This window comes from Panicum hallii, chromosome 3, assembly GCF_002211085.1.
Source record: "Panicum hallii strain FIL2 chromosome 3, PHallii_v3.1, whole genome shotgun sequence".
Taxonomy (NCBI): domain Eukaryota; kingdom Viridiplantae; phylum Streptophyta; class Magnoliopsida; order Poales; family Poaceae; genus Panicum; species Panicum hallii.
Window position 1 is genome coordinate 28,195,826 of NC_038044.1, and position 25,764 is coordinate 28,221,589.

Consider the following 25,764-nt stretch of genomic DNA (forward strand, 5'->3'; position numbering starts at 1 on the left):
TTGTAGACCTTCACACCCTTGATGTTGTTGTATCTTTTAGCAGGCTCAGTTGTGTGGTCGTGTCTAGGTTTCTAGGTCCGTGTGAGTCTCCTCCCTCGCTGTTCTTGATGTTCTTGTTGGTGTTGGATCGCCTGCCATTTGCTTGGTGGTACTCAGCTTCCGTCTTAATAGCGTCTATCTATTAAGATTTGTAATGGTCGTATTGCTTTTTTTAAAATGAAATACATGCTTAGGCACGTTCGCGAAAAAAAGAAGGGGTCTTTGAGCATGTCCTCTCAGGCAAGTTCGCGAAAAAAAGAGTCCTTGAGGATGTTCTCTCCCTTGTTGTTCTCTCTGGCTTGTCGCTAATCCTAAAGCAGACCAACCCAAGTGTGCCACCATGTCATGTTCCAGGTTCAAGATCCCTCCAACTAATATCTGGGACATTTCTCGGGCAGTTCAAGCACTGAACTCACAACCTAGGGCGTCAAGACCTCCAATTAGTATCAGGGACATTCAATTCAGACATATTTTGAAGCAGATTCTAGACCCTTAGCATTGCCTTCCTTCTATTAAGTAGTATGTTTTGTCTCCCTTGTGAAATTTCAGCTATGAATTCCATCTATTCCACTTTCAATCAACAAACTTAGGGCATTTTGGATCAGCTATATATTATATAAATATTATGGATAGGATTCTAAAAAGTTAGATATTAAAAATCTAGGTGTATTATCTGGTACTAGCTGGATGGAGCCAGATTATACGGTCATAGGAATCTGTTGTTGGATTCTTATTATCTACACAATATTTTGGGCTATTTGGATGAGCTAGAGTTTTTTTCCTTTTTGTTGGTTTTGATAGTCTATAGCTAATCCAAACATTGCCTAAGAGATCTTTTGCATGCGTTCGTCGCTTGCGGATAAATGCTACCTGTTTGAAAGCAATCTTTCTTCAGGCGGTCGGCGGTCGCGGTCTCGCGATCATAGCAAAGCAATGGTAACGACCCTGACTGATCAGCACCATGCAACATTCTTGTCCGAGCTCTGGTGATGACAGATAAGTACAGCCACCCTGCAGCAGCGGGTCCAAGAAATTAGGCTGAATGCCTGAGCTGAACGTGCTTCGAAAGGGATAGGTGGGCCATTCCCAACGTTTACAACTCGTCTTGTCGTCTTCAGTAAACCACAATGGCACTGTCCCTCGCACTAAGGGTCTTGACTTCCGCGCCCATGCTCCTATATAGAATTAGAGTTCAGCCATTTGCTGTTACAACTTGCAAGTACCGATCGAGCAGCTAATAGCTAGCACTCCTAGGAGATACAGCCGCAGAATGGAAGCGAACGGGTCGCAACATCCTCTGCCCAGCCGTAACCTCAGCGCCGATGTGGATCACGAGTCCCTGCAGCCGCAGCCCAGTGGTGCCAGGAGCAAGGGGGGATGGATCACCTTCCCCTTCCTCGCAGTGGCGATGCTCGGGCTGGGGGTGGCGAGGGGTGGCGCGACGAGCAACTTTGTTGTCTACCTCGTGAAGAAGTACAACGTGCCTCGCGTCGACGCGGCGCAGATCTCCAGCATCGCCCTCGGATGCCTCAGCTTGGCCCCTGTCGGCGGCGCCATCGTCGCCGACGCCTTCTTTGGCTGCTACCCTGTCGTCGCCGTGTCCATGGTTTTCTCTGTCCTGGTCAGTACGGCACTTGTAACTTCTTATCTTCCTGCTTGTACCAATGGTCAATGGATACGCATACCGAACATGGCATCTAATGAGCTTTGGTCAATCAACAACTGCGCACGCGCAGGCCTTGGTCATGTTCACCCTCACGGCGAGCCTGCACGACCTCCGTCCGGCGGCGTGCCATCCCGGCGCCGGCCCGTGCGAGCCGACCTCGACCGGGCAGATGGCGGCGCTGTACGCCGCGGTGTTCATGCTGTGCGTCAGCGCGGGGGGCGCCCGGTTCAACCAGGCGACCCTGGGCGCGAGCCAGTTCGACGCCGCGGCGGACCGCGACGTGCTCTTCAACTGGTACTTCGTCTTCTTCTACGCCTCCTCCGTGGTCGGCTCCACCGCCATCGTCTACGTCCAGGACAACGTGTCGTGGGCGCTCGGCTACGCCATCTCCGGAGCCGCCAGCTTCGCGGGGCTCGCCGCGCTGCTCGCCGGCACGCCGTACTACCGACGGCCCGGCGCGCGGGGCAGCCCGTTCACGGGGCTCGCGAGGGTGGCCCTCGCCGCGGCCAGGAAATGGAAAGTCAACTTGGCGACGTCAGAGGAGCTGAGGTTTTACCACGGACGACGGAGCAGTGCCGGTGACAAGGACGGCGACGTCAGCGGCGCTACTAGCCTTGCTGCTCCAAGCAACAGCTTCAGGTAAGAAAACGATGCCCTTCCACACGCCTTTCATATTCAGTGTAGTAAGGTCAAGCGTCATGGTTCATCAAAAAAAAAAGCAAAATTTTGACAAAATTTGTCTTTGACCCGGTGCGGTCTCCTCCCACAGCACGGTCCCACCTTGCAGTGGCACGAGGGTGTCAAAGATGTCAGCAACAAGCCACACAAAATATCTGGCAGTATCAACTTATTATACATTGGACATACATATGAGTGAAGGTAGTGCACGTTACTAGAATCAGTGACCAGAGAAAACGGAGGAATGATGTTAGCGTCATTCATATCGGTAGATTTGATAATCTGGTATCGTTGTCCGATAGATTTGAACAAACTTTGTTCCAAGATCACGTTTGAGGAAATGTCAGAGGAATTACTCCATCAGACCCAAACTTGCAGGGCAAATTAAACATGAAGAAACATATTTTAGTCATGATCAATCCTCATGGTACTTTGCACATTGTAAGTCGTATTGATATATATATATATGTATAATTTGCGATCTTGGTGGCCTTGGGCTTAGAGTGCATAGAGGTAATATCAGATCGGTTGTGGACAATGACACATAGAGTAAGGTTCGCTGCTTATGAGTACAGTGAGGTGGCCACCCTACCTACTCACCCGCGAGTACTAGTATCTCTTAATTAGGATATGTCTACCGAGTTCTGGTACCTAACCCTATGAACATCGACAAGAATAAAGACGTCGCTTTCAATTGTTGCGGTTATCTACATGTGCTGATCAGCCTCCCCTACTGGGTTGAATTGAAAGGATAGCACAGTCAGCACATGTAGAAACCCAACGAGCATCGTCCACAGCCAACGATTCGATCCTCAATTTCCCGACGTCTCTCAGCGCTCCTCTGTCTCTTTTGATTCTTAACTCTGAACCCCTAGCGTTGCATGGGCAACTACTCTCTTTTAGGACTACGCCACTATTCTCCTAAACTAGAGTGCGGCTTCACCGGATGTGGAATCTCAGTGGCCCCGTGCACCGCTTGATGGAGGAGACGAGAATGCAGGTGCACGTGCCAGCAGCTCGCTTAGCCAGCGAAGTTGATGAAGATCATGCTGCTATTTGTTCTTTAAATTTGAGGTACTCGTTGTCGGAATAAATGAGAGTTTCGGTTTTAATGTAATCCGAAGATAAATCATGACTATGACGATAATTGCGTACAGAAAACGAATAGATCTAAACATGCTCATAATATAATTTAAGATAAAATATTGCAGCAGCAAGATCAACCCTAACCAGATCATAATAGGTATGAAAGGTATATTTAAGGACAGAAAACCGTACGTTTCTTGTGTAACTGGAATAACCAGGCAAAGATGACGACGGCGACGATCAGCACCTCTGCGCGCTTGACGACGCCGAGTCGCGCCCCACTGACGAGGAGGTAGACGAGCCGTGGTGACGAGGACGTAGAGGACGGCGATGTGGAAGCGTTCGAGCAGTCGCGTGGAGCGCTTCCCAAAAATCTTATTCGCCCTCTCCCAGGGCAGAATCGCTGAGGATGAGATTCCGAAGATCTGCTCTCCTGATCGCCGGTGCACGCCAACGAACGGGATGAAGTAGCGTACGCGGCGGCGCAACAGGCAGGTTGAGGCGTATTGTGCGTTGTAGGTTCTGTCTCTTTTTCTTCTATGTCGGCACCCGTGCGTATTTATAAGGAGAACCGCTAGGGTTTTTGGCGTCCCAAAAACCTAGCCGGTTACGAGTCCCAAAAATTCCGCGCGTGAAATCCGTAACAGATTCAAAGTGGAAAAAGCAAGCCGGCGAGGAACAATCGGCTTTCAGCCGATTTCGGGACCTTTCACGCGCACGTTGCGCGCCCTTCGCTCGAGACCGGAGAACAGATCGGCTCTTTACCGGAGAGCCGGTCATGGGGAACAATCAGCTCTTTAAACTGATCGGCAAAAAGAAGCCGCATGCCCGCAAGGTTTGGACCCAGATTTTGGCGGACCATTCACGCGCACGTCGCGTGCGCGCGCCCTTCGCCCGAAGCCCGGCGAGGCGAGGCGAGCAAGCGCGCGCGTGTGTTCTTCCTTCTTCCTCTCACCCACACTTGCAAGAGCATGGAGAGCATCCAACTTTTTAAGTTAGGTTCCCTCCACCTCCACTAGCAAGGTGGGACTAACTTGTTGCCAAGCACCTATGCACTAATGGGCCTTTGAAATTTTATAGGAATTATTTGGAATTACATGGCTAGGCCAAATATTCCAATAATCCTCCACCAGATGTCAAAGTCTCATTATGACTTTGCCTCAACCCACTGTTGTTTGATATAACAGTATTTCAATGGAGACTGTTAAGTTGAACTTCCATCTAGAACAGCAAATTACACTTATTCACAACTTGAACAATGGACTAAGCCTTGAATTGCAAGTTTTGTGCAAATAAGTTTCACTTACAGTTAAACTGATACTTGACCTCCAGTAGGCTACTTCGCGGTTGGAGCATATAGGTCATACTCCCTGGTCTCTTCATGAGCTTAATAGAGATCACCCGAATCTCACAGACTGCGACCGTTCAACAGTCGGGCTCATATAGGTGTATTCTTTCAAGAACGTTCTGCAGAATAATGTCTTTGCTAATTAAAGCCAACAGAATACATTAAGACCAATACCAACCTGCCATGCAGTAATCGAGAGTATTGCGTCCTTCTCGAGTGAGTATAAAAGGTTACTCTCAGGCTAACCTCTAGCTTGTTCTTCCTAGATCCTAATTCACGGGATCTCCGATCACATAGGTTGGGTTACCACTAGGGAATAGCTTATACAGGTCTCAAACCCATTTCCTTGGATGCATTGTCTATCACATTACGTGACAGCCCCTTGGTGAACGGATCAGCCAGATTTTTCTCAGTGTGGACATAACCACAGTGATAACTCCGGAGTTTCTCATTTTTCTGATTGATTTTAACCGTCTCTTGATATATCTTGAAGACTTCATATTGTCCTTTGAACTGTCTACTTCGACAATCACCGGTTGATTGTCACAGTTCAGCATTATTGCCGGCAATAGTTTCTCAACAATAGGCAAGTCCATCAAGAGCTCACGAAGCCAATCGGCTTCCACTGTAGCTGTATCTAGTGCTGTGAGTTCTGCCTCCATAGTAGACCTCGTCAGGATCGTCTGTTTGCATGATCTCCATGAAACAGCGGCACCGCCAAGAGTGAAAATATATCCACTAGTGGCATACAGCTCATCTAGATCCAATATCCAATTAGCATCACTGTATCCTTCCAGTACTGCAGGAAAACCGGAATAGTGAATCCCGTATTCCATAGTACCCACTAAGTAGTGCATTATGCGTTCAAGCACACGCCAATGATCATCTTCCGGATTACTAGTAAACCGGCTCAATTTGCTAACAGCAAAAGAGATGTCAGGCCTCGTTACACTCGCAAGATACATTAGTGAGCCAATCATCTGTGAATATCTCAATTGGTCTCTGCCAATTCTTTTGTTCTTTCGAAGGATCAAGCTCAGATCATAGGGAGTTGGACTAGATTTGCTATCCTTATAGCCAAACTGATTCAATATTTTCTCCACATAATGGGATTGTGAAAGGGTAATCCCATTCTCTCCCTTGATCAGTTTGATGTTGAGAATAACATCAGCCTCACCAAGATCTTTCATATCAAAACTTTGACACAAGAATATCTTGACCTCGTTGATTACATCAAGACTAGTGCCAAAGATCAGTATGTCATCACAATATAACTCCTTGACCCCCCACATAGCGGTAATACACACATCGATCAGCCTCATTGACACTAAAGCCTGCTGATATGAGTGTCGAGTTGAATTTCTCATGCCATTGCTTAGGTGCTTGCTTCAGTCCATACAAAGATTTATACAACTTGCACACCTTGTCCTCATGACCCTCTTCTACAAAACCATCAGGCTGTGTTATGTAGATTTCCTCTTCCAGCTCTCCATTGAGGAAAGCTATCTTAACATCCATCTGATGGATGAGAAGACCATGCAAGGCAACCAGGGAGAGTAGAACACGAATAGTAGTCAATCTCGCAATAGGTGAGTAAGTATCAAAGAAATCTTCGCCTTCTTTCTAGGTGTAACCCTTAGCCACAAGATGAGCCTTGTACTTGACAATAGTACCATCAGGCTTAAGCTTCTTCTTGAACACCCACTTGCAACCCACAGGTTTGCAACCATACGGTCTTTCGACCAGCTCCCAAGTTCCATTGGAGAGAATGGAGTCCATCTCGCTACGTACAGCTTCTTTCCAATCATCCGCATTAGGAGATGAGAATGCCTCAGTGATTGTTTTGGGAGAATCATCTATGAGATAAATAGTGAAATCATTACCAAAAGACTTAGTCTTTTGCCTCTTGCTCCTCCTAGGAGCATCACTGTGAATCTCCTCATGATTTGATTCAAGTGTGTGTTCATCATGCTCAGAAAATTCAACAGATTCGGAGTTGTATTCACTGTTTCATTCAGAGGTGATGAAGATATAACATGCGAGTCTTTCATAGGAAAAATATTCTCAAAGAAAGTAGCATCACAAGACTCAAGCAGTGAATTTACATGCATATCAGGCACCTCAGATTTAACTACTAGAAATCTATAAGCAATGCTATGATGTGCATAACCCAAAAAGATACAATCTACAGTTTTAGGTCCCAACTTGCGCTTCTTGTTGATTGGCACATTCACCTTGGCCAAACAACCCCATGTGCGCAAGTAAGAGAGTGAAGGTCTTCTCCCAATCCACTCCTCGTAAGGAGTCTTTTCCTTATTCTTCATGGGAACTCTATTCAAAACATGACATGCAGTCAATACTGCCTCCCCCCACCATACCTTAGATAATCCAGTGATGTCTAACATGGCGTTAACCAAGTCAGACAACGTGCAATTCTTCCTTTTAGCAACCCCATTTGATTCGGGTGAATAGGGAGGCGTCCTCTCATGAATAATGCCATGTTCCGCACAGAATAAGTCAAAATCGTTAGAAAAATATTTACATCCTCGATCGGACCTAAGTCGTTTGATCTTTTTCTCAAGTTGGGTTTCTACTTCAGCCTTATAGATTTTAAAGCAGTTAAGAGCCTCATCTTTCGTTTTCAACAAGTACACATAACAAAATCTAGTTGCATCGTCAATCAAGGTCATGAAATATCTTTTTCCACCTTCTGTTAACACGCCATTCATCTCAAAGATATCTCAATGGATGAGTTCTAGAGGTGCCAAATGCCTCTCCTCTGCTACCTTGTGAGGTTTTTGAGGTTGCTTAGATTGCACACAACTATGGCACTTAGAACCTTTGACTATGGAAAAATTCAGAATTAAACTCATGGTGGAAAGTCAAAACATAGAACCAAAATTCAGATGACATAAATGCGAGTGCCAAACAGATGCATCGCTCTCATTTATACTATTAGAAATTAAGTTCATGGACTTATTACAGTAGTCTAAAATTGAAAAACGGAACAAGCCTCCGCACTCAAGGCTATTACCAATAAATTGTCCACACTTAGACACGACAAATTTATTGGACTCAATCACTACTTTAAAACCATCACTACACAAAAGGGAGCCACTAACTAGATTCTTGCCGATAGTAGGGACATGCTGCACGTTCTTCAGCTGCACGATCTTTCCTGAAGTAAGCTTCAGATCGACCGTGCCAACGCCACGAACAGTAGCATGCGACCCATTGCCCATCATCACGGTAGAATCCTAAGCGGTCTGGTAAGAAGAAAATAAGGTAGCATCAGAAACACATGAACATTTGCACCAGTATCAAGCCACCAACTAGTAGATTGAAATACTGAAAAAGCCGAAGGTATAGAATTATACCCACTGGTTTCCACTCCAGCCATGGTGACCGTGTTCGCAGTCTTCTGCTCAGGTGAAGGCTTCCTTCCTTTGCGGTGTGGGCACTTCTTTGCCCAATGATCGGTAGATCCACACACAAAATAGCCTTGACCTTCCTTAAATTTCTTCTTCTTGAAAGTAGTGGTAGGCTGCAGCTTGGTCTTCTTTCCCTTGCCCTTGCCTTTACCGTGAGACTTTTGCACTATGTTGGCACTAGTCTGGCCCTCAGCAGCCTTAGATCGCCCATCCTTAGCCCGAGCTTTTTCCTCAACATCAAGGGATGCTATCAGATCAGACACTGATATCTCCATCCTCTTGTGTTTGATTGTGTTTGAGAGTAGTAGCGAAATCCCTCCATGAAGGAGGCAACTTGGCAATGATGCCACTAGCCACAAACTTGTCGGGTAAGTTGATCTTGAGGTGCTCAAGCTCCTTGGCCATGCACTGTATCTCATGAGCCTGCACGACTACAGATTTCCCATCGGTCATCTTGTAGTCATGGTACTGCTCCATAATGTACAGCTCAGCGCTAGCATCTGTGCCACCATAATCGGCCTCCAGGGCGTCCCACAACTTTTTAGTGTCTGTGTGATGAAGGTACACATCCTGTAGATGATCTACAAGTGTACCGATCACAGCGCCCACAAAAAGTGTGTTAGCCTCAGTAAAGGCCTTCTCCTGCTCAGAGGTAAGAGGCCCCTCAGGTTTGCCCTTGGACAGCCATAGCACGTTCATGGCAGAGAGCCACAGAATCACTCTCGTTTGCCATCTCTTAAAGTGCCCGCCAGAGAACTTCTCGGGCCTCAGAGCATCAACAAATTCAGCCATGAAACTGAAATTCCTATAATAAGGTTTTTGGAATGTTGGAATAAGTAAGAGTTTCAGTTTTAAAGTAATCCGAAGATAAATCATGACTATAACGATAATTGCGTACAGAAAACGAATAGATCTAAACATGCTCATAATATAATTTAAGATAAAATATTGTAGCAGCAAGATCAACCCTAACCAGATCATACTAGATATGAAAGGTATAGTTAAGGACAGAAAACCGTACATTTCTTGTGTGACTGGAATAACCAGGCAAAGATAACGACGGCGACGATCAGCACCTCCGCGCGCTTGACAATGCCGAGTTGCACCCCACTGACGAGGAGGTAGACGAGCCTTGGTGACGAGGACGTAGAGGACGGCGATGTGGAAGCGTTCGAGCAGTCGCGCAGAGCGCTTTCCAAAAACCTTATTCGCTCTCTCCCAGTGCAGGATCGCTGAGGACGAGGTTTTGGAGACCTGCTCTCCCGATTGCCGGTGCACGCCGACGAACGGGATGAAGTAGTGTACGTGGCGGCGCAACAGGCAGGTTGAGGCGTATTGTGCATTGTAGGTTCTGTCTCTTTTTCTTCTGTGCCGGCACCCGTGCGTATTTATAAGGAGAACCGCTAGGGTTTTTGGCATCCCAAAAACCTAGCCGGTTACGAGTCCCAAAAATTCCGCGCGTGAAATCCGTAACAGATTCAAAGTGGAAAAAGGAAGCCGCCGGGGAACAATCGGCAAAAAGAAGCCGCATGCCCGCAAGGGTTGGACCCGGATTTTGGCGGACCATTCACGTGCACGTGCACGTCGCGTGCGCGCGCCCTTCGCCCGAGCCCGGCGAGGCGAGGCGAGGCGAGGCGAGGCGAGCGAGCGCGCGCGTGTGTTCTTCCTTCTTCCTCTCACCCACACTTGCAAGAGCATGGAGAGCATCCAACTATTTAAGTTAGGTTCCCTCCATCTCCACTAGCAAGGTGGGACTAACTTGTTGCCATGCACCTATGCACTAATGGGCCTTTGAGATTTTATAGGAATTATTTGGATTTACATGGGCTAGGCCCAAATATTCCAACATTCGTTCGTCTTAAAAAGGTTCCACTATGATGTCCATCAGATTTTGTGCGGTTATAATTTGTGAGAATACGTGGGGTCTTTTTGGCAAGGCTCCTTGATTGGCTTCCTCAACGGCTTCTCCAGGACCCCTACCAAATGAGTGTGCAGCAAACGGCTCCCGTGGCGAAGCGAGCGGTGAGGCGGATAGTGGGTGCTAGGCACCAAGGCCATCGGTGGGCGAGGAAGCGAAGCGGTCGGCAACTGTAGTGGAGGCAGGTGCCGAGGTGGGCGCCGTCGGCAGCTGACGCGAAGCGGCTTGCAGCGGGCCTGGAGGAGCGCGGGCGGCGAGCAAGTGTGGGAGGTGGTGTGGAGTCAGGTGACCGTGGTAGAAGAAACGATAAGGTAGAGTGCGGGAGGCGGGGTGAAGTCGGATCTGGAGGTGAGCGTGGTAGAAGAAATGATAAGATAGATTGCGGGAAGTGGGATGGAATTGCATCCGGAGGTGACCGCAGTAGAAGAAACGATAAGGTAGAGAGAGAAGGGAAGGAAGAAAAATAACAAGAAAAAGTTAAATAATAAGGATATTATAGTCATTTGATTTTTCTATATATTTTAAACAACTCGGAGAATCTATTGCTTTGGCTCCATCAGAGGAGACACGGCCGAAGTTATTTTAGTTACACCGGAACTCTACCAAATAGCCCGCCGCGTATGTGTTCATTTTGTGCTTCTGGTTTAGCTTATGGTTCTAGCGACGAGCAGGTAACGGGCGGTGGTCGGAGAGCAGCTAAATGGAGTGGTTAGCATGCAGTGAAGGGGGATTTGTGTCGGGTCCATTGAGATGAACACAATTTTCAGACGCTCGAAATTTAGCATCTCCAATTCTTATTCATGTTCATAATGGCAATAAGATAATATAATAAGAATACAAATAGATTTTTAATTTGATTTTTTCTATAGTATATTGTAAATTAATACAAAATCAACATCAAGCTAATGGTGTTTTAAAATACGAATATATTGATACAACTTTTATACACTTGTCTCTTATAAATTTGACTTATTGGTCGCCTTACTATGTTAGTTATTAGTTATTACTACCACTATTTCCTCTCAAAAAAAATATCACCACTATTTAGTTACATATATGAAAGCTTGACTAAACTGACGATAGTGTTATCTGCTTCGACATATGCACCCGATCGTAGCTTCCTGAACCGCGCTGCACTGATCGCCGACGGCGATGTCGTTCCGGCGGATGGGTCCGTGTTCCGGCCGTGGCGCATCTGCACGGTGCAGGAAGTGGAAGACTTCAAGGCGGTGGTCCGCATCCTGCCGCTCTGGAGCGCGTCCATCGTCCTCAGCGTCGCGTTCGGCACGCAGATCAACTTCACCGTCCTGCAGGCCCTCGCCATGGACCGTGGCCTCGGCCGCTTCACCGTGCCGGCGGGCTCCATGAGCGTCGTCATCCTCATTTCCATCGTCTTCTCCCTCATCCTCCTCGACCGCGCGCTCCTCCCGCTCTGGCGACGCCTCACCGAGCACACCCCGACGCCGCTGCAACGCATCGGCGCGGGCCACGTGCTTGCAATCCTCAGCCTCGCCGCGTCCGCCGCCGTCGAGCGCCACCGCATGGCGACCGTGCGCACGCACGGCGAGGAGGGCCACCAGGCGTGGGTGTCGTCGCTGTCCGCGATGTGGCTGGTCCTGCCGCTCGCGCTGGCCGGCGCCGGCGAGGCGCTGTACTTCCCCGGGGGCGTGACACTGTACTACGAGGAGTTCCCGCCGTCGCTCAAGAACACGTCCACGGGCATGGTCGCCGTGATCATCGCGCTCGGGTTCTACCTGAGCACCGCCCTCGTCGGCGTCGTCCGGCGCACCACGGCGTGGCTGCCGAACAACATGAACGCGTCAAAGCTGGAGAACCTCTACTGGTTGCTCACGGTGATGGCGACCGTCAACTTCGGGTACTACCTGTTATGTGCCAAACTGTACAAATACCAAAACGTTGGTAAGTAGCTCGATCAAGTGTGCAGAGCGTACTTTGAACAAATGTGCCGCGTGCCATACTTGTTTAAGCTGTAAACAATGCAAGGTGTGGGCTGTAAACAATGCAAGTCACACCTTGCTCTGTTCTTTGCTAAAGTGGAATGGCGAAATGTGGGCATCAACTTCACACGCTTTCATTTTATCAATTTACACCTTTTCCTTTCAGTTTTGCTATGTATCATCACAAAATCTTAGAATAATCACCTCCTGCCATTCGAAATGTTTGGCCAAAAAATAGGTTGATACTTTCATATAGCTTTGGTTTGGCATAAATTATTTATTAACAGGTCAGCAAGTTCCCAGCCAGAAGCATCAACCAAATCATTCTAAGCTGAAATGGGGAAACCCCCCAAACTTGCAGGCAGGCTGATAACAGGAAAACCCAAGATAAGCGAACAATCTAGCATGATAAATATTCCTTACATTTTATTTTCCATAGTCATCACTGTGCCTTGTATGGACTGGACGTGCTACTGCCAACTGTACTGCCTAATTTCAGGCTACCATCTGAATTTCTGTCAAACAAGTCATCGAAGAACTTGTTGGAAGAAACATAAGATGGCCTGCGAGCCCCAGCAGAAAGTGGTTGCTTCAGGTTCCGATTTATTGGTGAGTCTAAACTTGCAGTTCGAAGTGGCACTGCAAAAGAATGTGATTGCTGTAGGGGTCTCAAGTTTGGTGGCACGTTAATAGGCGAGTTGGAGCTCGACTGATGCTGAGACGATGCTACCACAAAAGGGTTCGACTCGATGCTGTCATGGGAGGCCCATGGTGGCGGTGGGTAAGCTAATGAGTTGTAGGGCAAATGTGACGGGGATGATGTCTGTTGCTGAATGGTTGCGGTTTGAGACTGAGGCTGTGCCCATGGAGCGACATAATGTGCAGATGCATGTCCTTGATTTACATGATAAGGCTGTGGATAGCCACTAACTGTTGAGCCACCTTGATTCAAGGCTGGTTCAGGTGTTACTGGGGTATAGGGTGGTGATGAGTTTGAGGATATGGTGAGTGCAAGAAGGTCGCTCATAACCTGGTCTTCTAGAGAAGTCCTCACGGGGGCTGGAGGATCTGGTGGAGACAATGCATTGCTTGGAATGGATGAAGAAGTTGTAGAGGGAACAGAAGCTTCTGAACTTGGTATTCCCTCATGGATGGTTGACGAAGATGTGCCTAAACTAGAAGAGGCGTTCTCGCTGTTTGTGGGTCTGAATCTTGAGTTCCTGATCAAAAGTAACTGTCAGCTCTAGATGGTGCAAGGAAAAGAGGTTAACTGCAACATGTGAAAATTGGCATGGCGGCAGTGTGACCTGCGAGCTAGCAGAGAGAACTCGTCGTCTTCATCTTCCTCCTCATAATTCAAAACATTGGTTGATACTATCTTTGGAGCAACGGCAGCTGTAGGAGCAACTTCTTGGCCTAGGTTTGGAGTGGTTCCTACTGACAATTCACTCACCACATCTGTTACTTCGGCTGGTAGAGGAGATCCTGATACCATTGCATCATGTTTCTCAAGCAGAATTTGTAATTTATCATTTAAGTCAAGAGCTTGGCCCAAGAGTTCCTCATCCCTGAAATACAGAAGAACTTCAGGCAATTAATTTGACAGACTAGATTGACAGCAGATACCACAATAACATATTTACATCTACCATCCAGAAAATCATCTCTGCCTAATGAGTGGTTGCTAGTAGTCAACACTGGTGTGCTATGGGAAGAGTTTTCAGATCATAAGCTTTCTATTATTATACAACAAAGAGGCTCATTATGATGGCTTCAGAGTTCAGACTAGGAAGTAATAATGTACAGCGATCAAGGTGCCTTGTTTTTCTAGTGAGCAAACTCCGGAGAAGCTAGCTATTTGAAGGATGCCATAAACTAGAACTAATGCGTAACAATTTTATATTTATCATATTCAGAACTCAAAAAGGCTAAGAAACTACAATGAACAGTGTCATTAGTGTTATCTGGACCCATGCTTTGGAGCGACATGTTTACTTAGGTTCAAGAAAAAAAGACATGCGCACTAAGCAAGATGTAACTAATTGGTGGCGATAATGTTTGTCCCTAGCCTCCTAGATTTATAGAATAATCTCAGTAACTTCAAACTGTAACTTTCATATGCAAATCAAACAACCCCGGTGTCCCAAAAACAGCGTAGTAGCCAAAACTGATGGTATTCCCACTGGTACAACGTCTCCTTAAGAAACTGATCATAGATGAAGAAGAAAAGGGTCATGCAGTCACATACCTCAGTGAACTTACCAAACTCAAGACCTTCTTTTGGTCTGACCTACATTGGTTCACAAGTTCCGTGATAATTTCATCGTTGACAGCCTAAGCATTAAAAATATGTCAATGCTACTTTACACATGCACATTTATTTCATAATAGGGTCCATAAATATACAAGAGAGATAGGTCAGATGATTGGCTATACAGGTTCTGCACAAATACTTAATAAGAAACATAAAATAGGTACCAACCAAATTACTTAGTCACTTCAACACCAAAACATTAAAACCATATGTACATTGCTTGCAAAATGCAGAGTCGTGAACTCAAGGATACAGAAGTAATGGACTTAACAATCTACTTAGTTTATTACTTAACAATATGAAACCTATTAACAGAAAACAATGTCACATACTCACATATATAAAAAATCAAAGGCATATGCTTACATCATGATCATTTGGATCCACAGCTCTCAGCATCTCACTTAATAGTTCCACAGCTCCCAGCATACGTTCCAAGTCTAGCATGCTAATCAGATATAAGCATGTCATGTATCACCAAAGACAAAAGAATACTACCACCCAAAATATCTTCTTTTTTTCTTGGAAGTAAGGTTACCTCAGAGAAGCTCCATTAGATGACATTGCCACATCAAGCCTTGATGAAGAATTGACTAGCATTCCATACCCTGCTTGAAGATATGATGGCAAAGATGCTGGGTGTGTGACTGGAGGAGTAAATATCGGTGCAGCATCAGGTGAGCGCTTAGGAAATTCCACACCAGATCTCTGCAAGTAAAAAGATTCATTGGCTCATGCAAAATATGCTCCCAAGCTGAAGTAAGACCTCCTTAAAGGAACACTTTATAAAAGTATCAAAATGTACTTTGAATTTCAATGTAAACTCAAGTAGTTTAAATTTCTCCTAAATCACACACGGAATTATTTTACAATATGGTTCTTAACGGTTTTTCAGAAAATGTGGTTCTTGAAAATTTTTTACTAGAGTACAAGACACTAAGGTGAAGACAGTAAAGTTGGTTTCCATTAAATTATCTTAGTGATAGTTCTACGTAACTTGTTGAGCTTTTTATGCACTCGAGGTTACAGTTGGCACAAGATAGGATAAGAAATCAACTCTATAAGGCTAAAAGTAAATGTGTTTTGCATGTAATTTAGCTATCTGATAATGCAAGAAACCTTAACCACACCTTCAATTCAGCATATGCCCAGTAATAATGAGGGTGCTTTCCACCAGGCCCACCAAATGCTTCTTGCCAAGAATCCAGGAGTGTTAGAATTTTGTCCCTCACTTGCATGTCTGCCTGGGACAGCAGTCAACAAACTTAATTAGAATGCTGAAAAATAAATAAATAAATAAATAAATAAAAAGGAGCTCATATTTACTGTACATATGGCAATTGAAATGGATAGCACAAACTCAGAGTGAATCTAGCATTTAGCAAGTTATGTCTTTCTTCAAATATCGGATAAATAGATGATAGCCAAAAAGGGAAGAACAAAATAATAATATTTTACTATAAAGTGCAAAATATTATTTTTAGAAAAACTGAAATTTCAGAAATATACGTGATTTCAAATAGAAAAAATGGTTTCTTTCAGTGATAGAAATACCAAAAATTCATTCTGTTGCATCCAAATGTATACTGCTTGTAATAGTCCTTTTAATTTTGAAGAAATAGGATATGCATCTTTCAGTACACCAAATTTTAAGTTTATAGAATTGCCTCTGCAATCATGTTTAGCTTGAAAGCTAAATAGATCATATATACCATGCAGACATATACTTACGGAAGCAAAACGATATTTTTCAGCTGTGAAACACATAAAGTTCCATAATTCAGAACTACTGACACTCACTGAGTATAATGCTGTAGGTTGTATTTTTCTCTACTACAAACTTGCATGGTATGTAGCTCAAATCCCAAAAATGCCATAAAGGAACACAGAGAACTGACCTTTTTCTTCACAATTTTCATCATTTCCTCCAGTATATTGCGCTCTATGACTTGAACATGCACGTGATCCCCACAGTTCTTTATTAGAGTCTCTAAAAGCTAAAAAGCAATTTCAGAGCATTCATAAGGACAAACACCATAGCACTGCAAAGTACTTCAAGCTGGGAAGCATACCGTCAAAGCAAGAAATTGAACATTCGCATTCTTGTGCTGAAGACGTTTTTTCAAAGCTTTAATCACCTCTTTTGCTTGCCTGAATATATGAAAAATAGCATGTTGACCTTTACAGATGCTAACATTCCAATGGAGTATGGGGGTTGTGGTTGGCCAGAGGTGTGGGTGTACAACACAGATTTGAGCCATATTCATCTTGAATACGCCCATTTCATCTGAATAAAAAGTTGACTACTTCCTCCTAAATAGTCTTGGATTTGGATTTCTTTATTCAGTGGTCATAGTTTTCTGATGCAATATCTTTCCATATCTAATTGAAAATGCTACCCAAAACAAAGAGGATTTTATCATATTAATTTTTCAGATTAGGATTATAGACCTAGTTCTGAAAAAACGTAGTTTTAGGCTTTAATTAAGAGTATATCTAAAAATAAAAAACTTATGATCCCTTCTAATTTTCTTTTATGAAAAATTAAGATCCCACCAAAGCTGGCAGCTAGAACAATCGGCAATGGGCAATGGGCAAAAAAGTCCTCGGCACTTAGGCAACTCGAGGTTGGACTCCTGGTCAATGCGATCTAGGGTTTCTACGTTCTCCACCATCCTTCCCCAAACTTCCTGAGTTGGTCACGGTTTGTGATCGGTCGTCGAGTCCACGTCCCATCCATCATTCATGTCCACGTTGTGATCCTCCCAGGGGGAGCCAGCCCAATCTGCTAACCTATTGTAGTGCCGACCTGGTAGGGTTTTTTTTCCTCCCGGCTGTTCCAACAACCATGGAATCAGTGGAGGAGATGATGAGGTGGATGAATTTGACGGCAGCGGAATGGAAGGGGATCAAGATCGGCAAGGAGGTGGCAGCTAGGCCTGTATCGCCGGATCTGAAGGCAGTTGGGAAGGTGTTCGCTGAAAAGCCAGTCAATGCAGATGGTCTTGCGCAAGCGCTTGGAAGGATCTGGTGCCCCATCAAGGGGGGTTGGTTGTAGAGATCTGGGTGAGAATCACTTCCTCTTCACTTTCTTTCAGCATGCAGGGAAAAGGAGAGCATTCGAGGATGGCCCATGGATGTTTGGGAAGGACCTTGTGGTGATGATTGACTACAATGAAACAATGCTTGTGGACGAGATGGAATTCGCACATATCCCAATCTGGGTGAGAGCTACAAAAATGCCTTTGGGCATGATGAATAAGGCAGTGGGGGAGGCGATCGGAGAGGAGATTGGAGAGTTCGTGGAGATGGGGAGATTCCTAAGGATTAAGATCCGACTTGACATCTGCAAACCCCTGATGCGAGGGGTCATACTGAATGTGGGTGACAAGAATAAAGAGATGTGGTGTCCTCTCGTGTAGAGTATCTCCCAAACTTTTGCTATACTTGTTGACTAATTGGGCACAGGGATAAATCCTGCAAGAGGGTCTTAAAGGGAGAAATAGAGCAATTTGGGAGGCAGCTGCGATATAGTCCTGAGAAGAAGAAGGTGGAGGTGGTAACCGACAGATACAGGGGGAGTAGGGGTGCTGGTGTTTGGAGGTCAATGAGTGGTGGAAGCCATGGCAGTTTTAGTGGGAGTGGCAATCGATCGTGGTCAGGTGGAGCAGGAAGTGATGCACCCTCATGGAGGAAGTCATGGGAGGATGGGAGAAAGGATGCTTTTCGGCGGCGTGGGGAAAAAGATGAGGTTACAAGCCCGGAGAAACCAAAAGACACCGGCAAAACTGGTGCCCGCTCCAAGAGGTCACTCTTTCCAATGGCAGGGGAGAAGGTGGGAGATGAGAGGGGAGATGATGTACTTGGGGATGAAGTGGAGAAGGAGGCTCTGGAAAAGAAGGCGGCAGCTGTAGTGGAGGTTGCAGATGGGGGTGACGTGAACAGGACCCTACAATCCATGCACGTCGATCGCAAGGCGGCTGGTTTGGAAGAGGATAGTGAGAAGGTGGAAGGGAGTAAGAAGAGGGGTACTTACAAATGGAGGGAGAGGTCTGTTACAGTGTCACAAACTGAACAGATTGACAAGCGTGCTGGTCGGAAGAGAGGGTCGGAGGATATTGTCATGAAGGAGGGAGAAGAGGAAGTTGTGCTGGAGGAAGGTTTTGGAAAAAAAAACAAAAGAACGCGAGGCTGGCGGACCAGCCTTACAGGACCCAATGAAGGTGATTGCTTGGAACTGCCGGGGGTTAGGTAAGCGCCAGGCAGTTCGGGGACTTCTGTCGTTTGTAGAAGTCGGAGAACACAGATATTTTGTTCTTGTCAGAAACAAGATTGGACAAGTGCAGAATGGAAAGATTTCGTTGGCTGCTTGGACTAACAAATATGCTAGTCCAGGAAGGGGAAGGGAAGGAGGGGGGAGGGGGGGAGTTGCTGTGTTTTGGCGGAGTGGGGTTGATGTTTCATTGCGGAACATGTCGCAATGTTAAGGAGGATGGCTTTTGCTGGAGGTTTACGGGGGTATATGGGGAGGCTCGGAGTGAGCTAAAATTTCGCACATGGCAACAGCTGAGGAATTTACATGTCAATCCAGTGAAGCCTTGGTTGTGTGCGGGAGATTTTAATGAGATACTATTCTCTCAGGATGGAGAGCGCCCTCGGAGTCAGTCATGTATGGATCGATTTCGAGAAACACTTGAATACTGTCGGCTGCATGATCTTGGGTTCGATGGAGATATATTCACATGGAGAAACCATAATCACATTGCAGCTGATTACTTAAGAGAAAGATTAGACCGTGCAGTGGCTAATGAGGAGTGGAGGAGGAGGTTTCCATGTGCACGAGTAATTAATGGAGACCCACGTCATTCGGACCACAGGCTGGTCATAATCATGACTGATCGACCTGTAGACCGTGAAAGGAGGGAGGGGGGCAGGAGTTTTCATTTTGAGGCTGCATGGTTGCAAGAGGAGGAAGTGTGGGCAGGTAGTAGAAGAGGCTTAGCAGAGAGGGATGAATAATACGCAACCAAATGCACATACTGCTCTAAAGGTGGTTACAGGAGAGCTAATGGATTGGAGTACAAATATTCTTGGCGATTTGGAGAAGAGAGTTAAAAAAATCAAGAGGGAGCTGGAGACGTGTAGAAGGATGGCTATATGTCCAAATCAGGTGGTGAGGGAGGAAATCCTCAGGTTTAAATTGGAACAGCTGGAGGAACAAATTGATCTCTACTGGAAGCAAAGAGCCCATGTCCGATGTCTGCAAGAGGGGGACCGAAATACCTCCTTTTTTTCAGGCAGCCTGCGCAGAGAGGAGGAGGAGAAATAAAATCGGGATATTGAGGAAGGAAGATGGGAGTTGGGTGGAGGAGAAGGAGAAGAGAAGGTTTATTGCTAACTATTTCTCTGACCTTTACAGGACAGGTGGTGGACAGGCCTCACAGCAACTTATCCATGCTGTGCAGGCTATGGTGACGGCTCAAATGAATGAGAACTTGTTGGAGGAGTTCACAGCCGAGGAAATCAAACAAGCGCTGGACGGAATTGGTGATCTAAAGGTCCCGGGACCTGATGGGATGCCAGCGCTCTTTTACAAAAAATTTTGGCCGGAGGGATAGAACGAAACCACTATTGTTCTCATCATGAAGTGTGTTTCGTCGGTGACATACCATATACATGTTAATGGTGTGCTCAGTGATATAATTCATCCACAGTGAGGGCTACGTCAGGGCGACCCGCTGTCACCCTATCTGTTCTTGCTATGTGCGGAGGGCTTCTCAGCATTGTTGAGCCAGGCTGAACAGGAAGGAAGGTTGCAGGGTGTGAAGGTGTGCCAGAGAGCTCCTAGCGTGTCACACTTGCTATTTGCCGATGACTCGTTGATCTTGTTTCGTGCAAAAGGGGAGGACGCGCAGGAATTACAGCGTATTCTTGATTTGTATGAGGAGAGTTCTGGCCAAATGATCAACAAAGAAAAGTCAGCCATTATGTTCATCCTAATGCCACTTCTACTTTGAAGAATGAGGTAATGCAGGCCCTGTCCTTACAAAAGGAGACAATGAGTGAGAAGTACTTGGGATTACCAGTCTTTGTGGGGAAAAGCAAGACAAAAGTGTTTGCTTATCTAAAGGAAAGAATCTGGAATCGTATCCTGGGGTGGAAGGAGAAGATGTTATCCCGAGCTGGGAAGGAAGTGTTAATCAAGGCTGTTGCGCAGGCAATCCCGACCTTTGCGATGGGATGCTTTGATATTACTAAGGAGATATGTGATCAAATTAGCACAATGATATGTAGATATAGGTGGAGTAACCAGGACAGTGAAAATAAAATGCATTGGATTCGCTGGGTGAAACTTACTGAACCGAAAGGAGAAGGGGGGCTCGGCTTCAGAGATATTCACGTGTTCAATTTGGCAATGCTAGCCAAACAAAGCTGGCAATTAGTGCAGAATCCGGAGTCCTTGTGTGCTAAGGTCCTGTCAGCTAAATATTATCCTGAAGGAGATGTGCTGAAAGCAAAAACACACAGTAACATGTCGTACACATGGCATAGTATTCTCAAAGGGCTTGAGGTGCTAAAGAGAGGTTTAATTTGGAGAGTTGGAGATGGAAGAGGGATCAAGATATGGGAAGATCCATGGATACCTCGTGAATGGACCAGGCAACTGGTGACTCCGCGAGGTAACAATCTTCAAAGGCTGGTAGATGAATTGATTGACCCGGCCAGAGGAGAATGGGACGAAAAGCTGGTGTGCCAAACCTTTTGGCCACAAGATGCGGAGGTGATCTTTGCGATTCCAGCACATGTGGATATGGAAGATGTGGCTGCATGGCACTATGATAACAGAAGGCTGTTCACCGTGCGATCAGCGAATGCAGTACAGAGAGCACACGAGAAAAGAACAAGTAGAAGAGGCATACCTTCATCGTCAGGATCTGCTGACAGCAACAAAGAGGGCTTTTGGAAGAAATTGTGGGGCTTGAAATGTCCACGGAAAATCAAACATCATCTTTGGAGGTTTGCACATAATAGCTTGGCCTTGAGAATAGAATTGAAAAGAAGAGGGATGGAACTGGACACTAGATGTGCTCTTTGTAACAGGCTGGATGAGGACGGTGCTCATCTTTTCTTCAAATGCAAGCATGTCTGGAGTATGATGGGCTTGGAGCAACACCGAGCCAGCCTTGCCGGAAAATGTTACAGCTATGGAGACTACGCAATATATAATGGGGCTGGAAGGAGATGTGCAAATGAAGGTGATCACACTGATTTGGCTCTGGTGGCAGGAGCGAAATAGAGTACGTGAAGGAGAGAAGAGAAGATCAGCTGGAGATCTAGCTTTTATCGCTGCAAGCCAAGCCACTGAATATCTTAGTTTGTATAAACATGAGGAGAAGAATGTGGTCGCAGCAAAGCAGAAGTGGAAACGGCCTGGGCAGGAGTGGCTAAAAGTAAACTCTGACGGTGCATTTTCTGCTGACAGAGGTGAAGGGGGCTGGGGTGTAGTTATCAGAGATGCGGAAGGAGGACTTGCGATAGCTGAAGCTGGGCGATTACCAAATGCCCTTAATGCACTACATGCAGAGACTTTGGCCTGCTTGGCAGGGGTGAAGCTAGCAATTGATCAGGGGATTGGGAGACTGATAATCGAGACGGATTCACTGATACTGAAGCAGGTCCTGGCGGATTCTTCCTATAGGCTGGCGACGATGGGAGGCTTGATATGCGAGCTGCAGTATCTCATCTCGACAAGTTTTATTTCTCATGTAATCAATTTTGTCCCTAGATGCTGTAATAAGGTTGCACACGCCCTAGCGGCGTTGAGGTGCAAGTGTCCTCAAGGTGACATGCTCCATTGGGAGAGTACACTGACTGAGGTCGAGGACCTGGTGGCCAGCAATATCGCTGAGTCTATAAGTTAAATGGAAAGCTCTTTTCCACTCAAAAAAAATTAAGATCCCGCCAGGAGTTTTGCAGGAAGCGGATAAGTTGTATGCTGTATATATTCCCATTAGCCCAGTAACTACGAAAAATGAGATTATGGCCACTCAGAACATGTAGCTAATGTGGATTGTCACAAAACAATGAATCGCTTCAAGTTCTTTGCTGGATGCTGTGATGATTTAAAAATAACTATCCACAATTATTTTCAGAAAGTGCTTGAAGAGGGCCCTTGGGAGAAAATGTTCTGATAATACACTTTTAGTTTGATCCATTCCTTATCTATTTGACCTACATATTTCAAACCAAACTATTGAGTCTAATGGCTTAATTTCCACCGTTAGCATAAACTTCAGCAAAGTCAATGCATGTTAGGGTCAAACACACAATCAAAGATCAAGTACCTTTTTATCTGAAACATTTCTAGCATTTTTTCCCTTGTGAAAAAGTTAGTTATGGTATTTTGGACCACGCATGAAGAGAAAAGGTTAGAAAATGATTATGGCTCAATTCCATCTTTAAATGTATTTTACAAGAAAAATCTATTGCATCCCCGTCAGGCAACAATGCGTGATACTATATTCTATTGAGGCGACTGCTCTGAACAAGATTTTCTTATGTTGCACTACAGGAAATACTAAACGGGTATACTCAATATATTACAGAGTGCAATCATGAGAGCAAATTACTAAATTTCAGGCGACGTGAAGAAAATACTGGGAAATGGAAACCATCATGGATTCGATTGGATAATTTTTCCCCAAGAAAAGGTGAAGCGTTATCCTTTGAGTGCAAAGGAGATTCCAGAGAAAAATTGGTAGATTGCGCCGTTACTGTCTGTGATGCTGATGAGAACAGAGAGACCAGGGGAAAGTAAAAAAAAAGATGAAATATTGTGGGGAATAATCGACTGTTGACATCAATCGCAGCCACGCAGCGTGATCATCCCAAGATAGAATAGAACACAGCAGAACAAGAATAATTCTCCTATCAACAATCAAAGGAGCCCACTTTTCCGTTCGGTTCGTAGGGTGCCAAGAACACGAACCGTTCGCCATTATTGCGGTGGCACAGGAACCAAGAATTCAAAACAGAGCCTCCCAGGTCTCCCCGAAAGACGAAGAAAAAAAGCTGATGGAGGGAGAAAAGACGACGTACCCGTGATCGGAGTTGACGGCGTCGCAGATGTCTATGTTGAGGGTCCAGTCGGGGCCCAGCAGCAGCTCGTTGGTGGCCTTGTCCACCCTCACCGCCGCCATCTCTGCTCTTGCGATCGAGCGACCTCCTGCAGGTGGAGAAATCCAATCCCCACGGCAACAACGGGGAGAAGGGAGGAGGATGAGGAGGAGACGCGGAAAGGGGGCGGCGGTATTCGTGGGACGGTGGTGGGAGTGGAGAATGGAGACGGATCAGTGGCAGACGTCTGGGTGGCGCGCGGTAAACAACAAAAACGGGCGGCCATTATTAGGGGGCGCAACCGCCTAGATTCTGCCCTTTCGGTCCACGCGAGGCTCGCCGCCCGTCGACGCTGCGTGCACGCACATCTGGCTGAAAGCGAAGGGGAAAGATGGCGGCAAGCACTTTATACTTTCGGAGCTTATCTGCGTAAAAAATTCTGTTTTTCTTTTTTATTTGCGGAAGCCGTTTTTTGCATATTTTTTCTGTGTATTGCAATTCTGACACGACGAACAAGGCGACTGGCCGAGGTTGCAATAAAAATGCAGGGGAAGTTAGGATTATCGAAGCCATTAAAAGAAATTCCTGAGGCCAAGAAAAAGGAAGTCACTTATGAATCTATATATTGTGAATGCATTCTTGTATCTTTCATTCTTCTATGAAATCAATGTCTCCTTTTATCGGCATACATGTCTTCATTTTAGCCAGAGGTCGATTTATATTCCAGTTTACAACTTTTTAGTCGCTGTGGAAATTCCTGAAATTGCAAATTTTAGAATATTTGTTTACGGCTCGTGAATGGAATTTTTGTTAGTTAGAGAGCATTCATTACATTGCAAATTCCACCTTGGGACTCCTCCATTAAAAAAAAGAGAATTTAGGTAAACGTATATATTTTAAATTTTTCTAGTACTAACTATTTCATATTAATGTCATGTATCGTACCCTAGTGCCTCGATCACATTTATCCCACTTGTCAGTCACCGAAAGTTAGAAATAGAGCAGTTTACGGTATCAACGCATGCACTTTAGTTTTGGTAGTAGAAAATAAAATAGCATCCAACCTACTCCTTGGTCTCAAAATAGGTGCACTTTTAGTTTTGTAATAAGTCAAACAATCTTAAGTTTGATCATATTTATATAGAAACGTATGGATTTTTATAAAATCAAGCAGGTATATTATAAAATATATATTTCATGATAAATCTAATAGTAATTTCGGTATCATATATATGGTGTATTTTGGTCTAAATTTTGTTTGACTTAGGAGAAAGCCATTTTTTATTGTATATTTTCTTTTTATTCCAAAACCGATTAATTTACTCCTACGGGTAATACGTCTAACCACTAGGCTAGAGACCCTTTCACTTAGGAGAAAGCTATTAGTGCACTTATTTTGAAACACATGGAATATATAACCTCAATTAAATTTACAGAATCCAAAGTTTTAATTTATAAAGTAGAAACATAAAAAATTGGCAAATTTCACCGAATTTTAGCATCAATTTAAGAGCATGATTTTGGTGGCCTAGCTCCCCGAAGTCTTTGTGTCATGCATGTATCTTTTGCCACTAGGGATGTAAACGGATCGGATACGGATGGATATCAGTGATATTGTATTTGTTTTCACATTTTCTATCGGATTTGGATTCGAACGCGGATAGACTCGGATACACATACGAATATGGATTGCTTATGTATCGAATACGGAGCGAAGCGGATGCGGTTACTATCAAATATGGATATTTCTTCGGATATCGAGTAAAGGCAACATTTATTCATATCACACATGTTGTAACATTCAAACACCCTACGAGTCCAAATTTTAACTAGATTATGCTTAACAAAATAAATTAACAAACAATTGTATGACATTTCTAACTTACTATGTAGATTACATGACATTCTAACTTACAATATAGCATAGATTGCAGACACTCAATTAACAGCATTATAACTTATTATATTGATGATACTTCACAAGCACTCGAATCAATTCATCTGTTCAAGGAGGCCAGATTCAAACTAAAATCAAGCTTGATTAACCAAATTAACAAAAGATAACATACCATTTTGGGCACTAAATTACACGATATTGACATACATGCATAAATATATAGAAGCAGTTAAATTATTGCTAGAGCTCGAACTATTATACGATATTGAGTTTTAGAAAAAAGATGGAATAAATCTATTTTTTATTGTTGAA

General features: G+C 45.0%; 2 protein-coding genes across 9 annotated transcripts; one reads left to right on the forward strand and one right to left on the reverse strand.

Annotated features, from left to right (window-relative positions):
* The first annotated feature begins 727 nt into the window (after positions 1-727).
* LOC112883851 (protein NRT1/ PTR FAMILY 2.3-like) lies at positions 728-12,246 on the forward strand. Of its 2 annotated transcripts, XM_025949105.1 has the most exons (4): positions 889-975; positions 1,046-1,660; positions 1,776-2,344; positions 11,284-12,246. In XM_025949105.1, exons 2-4 carry the CDS (start codon positions 1,310-1,312, stop codon positions 12,092-12,094), a joined length of 1,731 nt encoding a protein of 576 aa, XP_025804890.1. In that variant the 5' UTR covers positions 889-975; positions 1,046-1,309; the 3' UTR covers positions 12,095-12,246. The 2 variants fall into 2 exon arrangements, with proteins under 2 accessions (XP_025804889.1, XP_025804890.1); XM_025949104.1 differs by having other exon boundaries at positions 728-1,660.
* LOC112883850 (TOM1-like protein 6) lies at positions 11,230-23,835 on the reverse strand. 7 transcript variants are annotated; one of them, XM_025949097.1, is made up of 10 exons: positions 23,538-23,825; positions 16,511-16,589; positions 16,337-16,435; positions 15,569-15,682; positions 14,977-15,146; positions 14,805-14,886; positions 14,373-14,458; positions 13,432-13,692; positions 12,548-13,344; positions 11,230-12,064 (listed from the first exon to the last, which is right to left on the reverse strand). In XM_025949097.1, exons 1-9 carry the CDS (start codon positions 23,636-23,638, stop codon positions 12,567-12,569), a joined length of 1,770 nt encoding a protein of 589 aa, XP_025804882.1. In that variant the 5' UTR covers positions 23,639-23,825; the 3' UTR covers positions 11,230-12,064; positions 12,548-12,566. The 7 variants fall into 7 exon arrangements, with proteins under 7 accessions (XP_025804882.1, XP_025804885.1, XP_025804881.1 ...); XM_025949100.1 differs by lacking the exon at positions 11,230-12,064 and adding an exon at positions 20,108-20,390 and having other exon boundaries at positions 12,378-13,344; positions 23,538-23,823; XM_025949096.1 differs by lacking the exon at positions 11,230-12,064 and having other exon boundaries at positions 12,378-13,344.
* Between the last annotated feature and the right edge of the window lie 1,929 nt (positions 23,836-25,764).

What these genes read in the sequence shown, in the direction of transcription:
- LOC112883851 (XM_025949104.1), top strand. Translation starts at nt 1,310, where the DNA reads ATGGAAGCGAACGGGTCGCAACATCCTCTGCCCAGCCGTAACCTCAGC. An exon ending in CCATGGTTTTCTCTGTCCTG is followed by an intron (nt 1,661 to 1,775) that starts GTCAGTACGGCA and finishes GCGCACGCGCAG; the next exon opens with GCCTTGGTCATGTTCACCCT. An exon ending in GCTCCAAGCAACAGCTTCAG is followed by an intron (nt 2,345 to 11,283) that starts GTAAGAAAACGA and finishes ACCCGATCGTAG; the next exon opens with CTTCCTGAACCGCGCTGCAC.
- LOC112883850 (XM_025949097.1), bottom strand. Translation starts at nt 23,638, where the DNA reads ATGGCGGCGGTGAGGGTGGACAAGGCCACCAACGAGCTGCTGCTGGGC. An exon ending in GCCGTCAACTCCGATCACGG is followed by an intron (nt 16,590 to 23,537) that starts GTACGTCGTCTT and finishes TCATATATTCAG; the next exon opens with GCAAGCAAAAGAGGTGATTA. An exon ending in AGTTTGGTAAGTTCACTGAG is followed by an intron (nt 13,693 to 14,372) that starts GTATGTGACTGC and finishes TCTGTATTTCAG; the next exon opens with GGATGAGGAACTCTTGGGCC.